General features: G+C 41.2%; 1 protein-coding gene across 1 annotated transcript in view; it reads left to right on the top strand.

Moving 5' to 3' along the window:
* Positions 1-3,798, top strand: part of LOC105819748 (zinc finger FYVE domain-containing protein 1-like) — a 23,484-nt gene extending 19,686 nt beyond the window's left edge. Inside the window, exon 3 of the mRNA XM_012656051.1 lies at positions 3,286-3,798. Coding sequence (XP_012511505.1) covers positions 3,286-3,798 — 513 coding nt within the window. The remainder of the gene's footprint in view (positions 1-3,285) is intronic.
* The last annotated feature ends 2,355 nt before the right edge of the window (positions 3,799-6,153 follow it).

The following is a 6,153-nucleotide window of genomic DNA, read 5'->3' as shown; positions in this document are numbered from 1 at the left end:
CAGTGTTCTTTAAACTGTTAGCAGAGAAATTATGGGTGGATGAAGTTTGACCAATAAAGTTTTTTACTTTTATTTTTTTGAGACAGAGTCTCACTCCGTTGCCTCGGCTAGAGTGCCGTGGCGTCAGCCTAGCTCACAGCAACCTCAAACTCCTGGCTCAAGTGATCCTCCTGCCTCAGCCTCCCGAGTAGCTGGGGAACTACAGGCATGCACCACGACGCCTGGCTAATTTTTGTATTTTTTGTAGAGACAGGGTCTCACTCTTGCTCAGTAAATTTTTTTTTAAATAACAACTTTATTGAGATGTAATTCACATAACATAAAATTCACCTCTTTTCTTTTTTTTTTTTGAGTCTTCCAACAGTTTATTAGAAAGAATGTAGACATTTAAAACAATCCTCACTGTCATGAACATAAATTGAGGTTTTCAGCCCTGATATAAGCTGAATCAAAAAAAAAAAGAAATAAAAAACCCAATAGTGTATTAACATTTTTTCACTCATTTGCCATACTGACAGCGCAAATACAAATCTGGTCTAAATGTACGGATTCTCAAGCAACGACGTACAGCTTTCTTCGCCCTCCATGCTAAGAGATGTAAAAGCTTAAGGGCCAAACATTACCAAATGTATAGGCTTCAAAAACCGTCTAAGTTAGGGCATTCACTAGTTTTAGCTAAGATACATCTGGAACACTGGCAAGTGATTACTTACATACAATAATGTAAAGTAAATTTTTTGAAAAATAAACTTTAGTGGAACAATCCTGAAGGACAAAATTCACCTTTTTAAAGTATACAATTCAATGTTTTTAGTGTATTCATAAAGTTACACAACCCTTACCATTATCTAATTCTAGAACATTTTTATCCCCTCAAATAGAAACCCTGTATTCATTAACAACCTCTCCCTATTCCTTTTCTTCTCGGCCGGTGGCAACCACTAATCTACTTACTGTCTTTATGAATTTGCTTGTTCTGGACATTTAATATAAATGGAAACATACAACGTGTAGCCCTTTGTGTCTGGCTTCTTTCACTTGCCATGGTTTCAAGGTCCATCCCAGTTCTAGCACGTCTCAGTACTTCATTCCTTCCCCTCCCTCCCCCGGAAGTGTTAAGCAAATATTATTTTATAGCCAGTTACTTTCATTTCACAAATTTTTTTTGCCATTTCTATTAATACCTGTTATTTTTATTATTTCTAGAGAGACAATCATTGTACTTTTTAGCCTTTCTAGTTGGATAATTGAGGGGTGGTGGTGGAGGGCAAACTATCACTTGTCCACTTCAGAAACATATTTGGTGGGTTGAATTACTAATAAAAAATACTTTGGAAATATAATACAAAATATTACAAATTCTGTAATTATAACTGAAAAGTATTTTATTGTCTTTAGAATAAGAGAAGTGTGATGGTATTTCATATGCTTTTCTATTCTCCCAGTCTAAGTTTAGGTAAGTGAAACTTAAATAAAAAGACTCCCATGGATTTAAGGAAAATCTGCCATCATAGTAATTTTTCCCCACTGGAAAACTAATTGAAATGATTCAGAATACATTTTCCAACAGAATCTTTCAGATGTACAATTCCTTCCAAATACTAGTCTCATCCATTTCTACCAATCATACAAGTATAGAGAAATACAATAGCATAGTTAAAAAAAAGAAACCAATACTAGGTCAGTAGACATTACTTCAATACAAGGCCCATTATTTGCCAACAGCAGAAATATGCAGTCTCTGTAGCATTCTGAGCCCTCTCCGAAGTTTATCGAGCAAGGAATTAGGAAGACTATAAAGGAGGAACTGATACAGTCATGACAGGAAACGATTAAGACATAAATAAGAATTTCTACTGAGCCAGGTCAAAGTAAGAACACATTTAAGAAATATCCTAAAGGTGAGAAAAATAAATGCATAATGAAGTAAGGGGCGGAAGCAGATTAATTGCTTTTTACAGCTAAATAGTATTTCAGTGTATGGATATACCACGTTTTATTTATCCATTCATCAGTTGATGGGTATTGGGGTGGTTTCCACTTTTTTGGCTGTTGTGCATAATGCTCCCATTAACGTTCATGTGCATACAAATTTTGTGTGGACATATGTTTAGTGGAATTAGAGTCATATGGTAACTCTGTGTGTAACTTCCAGGCTAATTTCCAGAGTGGCTTTGTGATTTTACATTCTCACCAGCAGTGAGCACTGCAATTTCTGTACATCCCTGCCAATGCTTCTTGTGTTTTTTTTTTTTTTTTGAGACAGTCTCGCTTTGTTGCCCGGGCTAGAGTGAGTGTCGTGGCATCAGCCTAGCTCACAGCAACCTCAAACTCCTGGGCTCAAGCAATCCTTCTGTCTCAGCCTCCCGAGTAGCTGGGACTACAGGCATGCGCCACCATGCCCGGCTAATTTTTTCTATATATATATTTTTAGTTGTCCAGATCATTTCTTTCTATTTTTTAGTAGAGACGGGGGTCTCGCTCTTGCTCAGGCTGGTCTCCAACTCCTGACCTTGAGCGATCCACCCGCCTTGGCCTCCCAGATTGCTAGGATTACAGGCGTGAGCCACCGCGCCCGGCCCTTGTTGTGTTTTTGATCATAGCCATTCTAGTGGATGTGAAGTGGTATCTCATTGTGGGTTTCATTTGCAGTTCCCTAATGATTAATGATGTTGAGCGTCTTTTCATGTACTTATTGATTGATGGCATATCTTCTTTTGGAGGAATGTCTATTCAAATTCTTTGCTTATTTTTTAATTAGGTTACTTCATTGTTGAATTATGAGATGTCTTTACATTCTGAACACCAGTCCCTTATCAGATATTTGATTTACAAATATTTTCTTCCATTCTGTGGGTTGAGTTTTCACTGTCCTGATGGTGTTCTTTACAGCACAAAGTTTTTAATTTTGATAAGTCTAATTTATTTTTGCTTTTGCTACTTGGGCTTTTGGTGTCATATCTAAGAAACCATTGCCTAATCCAAGGTCACAAAGATTAATTACTTTGTTTTGTTCTCAGAGTGTTACAGTTTTAACTCTTTCATGACCACTAAATTCTTGTACTGACTGAGGCTTAGAGGCTCCTGTGAGCTGTTTGCTATGGGTGGGAGGTTGGGGTGCTCTTGTCCTGGAGCTTCCTTTCCTTGTCACCTTGACAAGTCAAGCAAGGACCTTGACAAGTCAAGCAAGGACCTTGACCCTGGGAAGCACTTGTTCTTCTTGTAAGTGTTTCTAGCTATTTTGCAGTTTCTGTATTTCATTGTCTTTTATTTATTTTTTTAAAGGTAACAAACGAAGAGGACTTTATTAGAAAGTTGGACTGCAAACCTGATCAGCATCTGAAGGTGGTTTCCATTTTTGGAAATACTGGTGATGGAAAGTCTCATACTCTCAACCATACTTTCTTTTACGGCCGTGAAGTCTTCAAAACCTCCCCTGCCCAGGAGTCCTGCACTGTGGGAGTGTGGGCAGCCTACGACCCAGTCCACAAAGTAGCAGTGATAGACACGGAAGGGCTCTTGGGGGCTACCGTGAATCTAAGCCAGAGAACACGGCTGCTACTTAAGGTCCTGGCCATCTCAGACCTGGTCATCTATCGAACTCATGCAGACCGGCTGCATAATGACCTCTTCAAATTCCTTGGGGACGCCTCAGAGGCTTATCTGAAGCACTTTACCAAGGAGCTCAAGGCTACCACTGCCCGCTGTGGCCTGGATGTCCCTTTATCCACTCTGGGTCCTGCAGTTATCATTTTCCATGAGACTGTGCACACTCAACTCTTGGGCACTGGTGAGTAGATGGGGTACTACATCACACATTGACCTTTCTGGATACAGGGAGGCAGCCATTGGATTGCAATAGCAACTTGGTGGTGGTAGATGGCCCAGAAAAATTTCTGCCCAGGCAAGACATAAAGAAGTGTTTTGAAGAAGGATGAAGTGATTAACTGTGTCAAAATCTGCTTATAGGCCAAGTAGCATAAGGATTGAGAATTTCCAATTGGCTTTGGCAATATAGATGTCCTTGTTGATCTGGGTAAAGGCTGTTTCCCTAAGGTGGTGGGCATGAGAGCTTAATCGGAGTGAGATCAAGAGAAAACAGGAACCCATGAACAATGGCTTGCTTGTAATTCCAGTTACTTGGGAGGCTGAGGCAGGAAGATTGCTTGAGTTCAAGGCCAGGAGTTCAAGGCCAGCCTGGGCAACATAGTGAAATCCCATCTCTAAAAAATTAAAAAAAAAAAAAAATTTAAGGTGTGAGATATTACACATATTTGTGTACTGGTGGGAATGATTCATTAGAAAGGGAACAATGCACGTGCAAGAAAGAGCAGGAACAATTGGAGTGATGCATAGGTGGAAGATTGGCCTTCGTTGGGACCATGGACGGTTCATCCAGAACAAAAGGAGAGCAAGTAGAGTATATGGACACAGTTGGCAGGTAAATAGGGAGATGTGGTGGTGGTGTGGTGTGTGTGTGTGGACGTTCTTGTCTTATTGTTTCCATTTTCTTAGAGAAATAGGAGCAAGATCAAGATCATCACCTGAGCAGGAGGATGAGGGAGCAGGTGCCACAGTAGTAATTAGATGGGGCTGGGGGCGGGGAGGACAGTAGTGTTGGCCCTAAACAATTACACCATTCACCTGTTCATTTAGTCATCAAAGTTTATTAAGTGCACATGTGCTGAGCACCAAGGCGCACAGCTAAAAAAAAAAACCAAAAACAAACAATTCCCACCCTTGAATAGGTCACAGTCTAATTGGGGAGACCACACAGTGTTCTGTTCTGTAGATGTAGGTAGTGGAGCTGTGGGAGTGCGGAGGAGGGACTCTTTACACTTCCCGATGGGATCGAGGCAAGAGGCAGTGGCTTTGAACTCTGAAGACACTTGGCTAGAGGAGGAGAGGAAGATGTTCTAGGAAGAGTAAATCCCTAGAGGCTTCAAGGAGCAAGTTGTGTTCAGAGAACTGCAAGTAGTTCTGCAGTAGCTTCCAAAATTCCATTCTTGCTCCCTTCACTGCAGTCTCCACGTAGCATCCAGAGTGATCTTTCCAAAAGCTTAATTTATACTTTAGATCATGGTATACTCCTGCTTACAGTCTGTCAATGGCTTTTGACTACATCAAAATAAAATTCAAACTCCTAAATATGGCGTTTCATTCTAACTCCTGCCTAAGTCTCTGACCTCCTTCTCTAGTTATCCCCTTGCTTCTCTTCCTACTCACTGAACGTCACCCTCCCCATACTCCGTGTGTCTGAAGCATAGCTTGTGGGGGCGGGAACGGTGAAGATATACAGGGATCAGGTCATGGGTAGCCCTGACTCAGTTCTCAAGAATGACAGGAGTCCCTGAAGGATCTTAGGCAGAGAGTTATATGATCATGTCTGTATTTTCAAAAGATTCCTGGGTAGCCCATTGTAGGCATGCCTGGAGGCTGGGAGGTTATCAAGGTACTCAGATGAGAAGTGGTGGAGAATGAATCCGGCCAGTGGCAGCAGGAGGGAAATGGACAGACTAGGCCATAAAGGAGATTGGATCTGAAGAAGCTGGGACCAGTTGGATTCTGGTGGTACCAATTACTCATGACCTGTAGGAAGATGAGAAATCTTAATGTTCCGGAATAGGTCAGGCATGGTGGCTCCTACCTATAATCTCAGCACTTTGGGAGGCTGAGGTCAGAGGATCACTTCAATCCAGGACTTTGAGACCAGGCTGAGCAACATAGTGAGACTCTGTCGCTACAAAAAAAAAAAAAAAAAAGAATAAATTAAAAAAAACGAGTTACAGAATGGAGGAAGAGACTCATTAGCAAGTACCCATAAGGTAAGAAGAGGAGGTAAGAAATGCTGACTTTAAGATGCTTCCTGTGATCAGTACTTTTATGCCACTTCAGATCTTTAAAACTTTGGTGAGGGAAAGCTTTTATTGCCAGTTCAGGATTTTGAAATAACAAGCCTCTCAAAAGTTACTTATTTTTTTGCTCTGTGTCATGCACTATGCTGGATGTTTCTTTTTTTTTTTTGAGACAGAGTCTCACTCTGTTGCCCTGGCTCGAGTGAGTGCCATGGCGTCAGCCTAGCTCACAGCAACCTCACACTCCTGAGCTCAAGCGATCCTCCTGCCTCAGCCTCCCGAGTAGCTGGGACTACAG

This window comes from Propithecus coquereli, unplaced genomic scaffold (genome assembly GCF_000956105.1).
Source record: "Propithecus coquereli isolate 6110/MARCELLA unplaced genomic scaffold, Pcoq_1.0 Scaffold5, whole genome shotgun sequence".
Classification (NCBI taxonomy): domain Eukaryota; kingdom Metazoa; phylum Chordata; class Mammalia; order Primates; family Indriidae; genus Propithecus; species Propithecus coquereli.
This window is presented reverse-complemented; position numbering and strand designations above follow the sequence as displayed.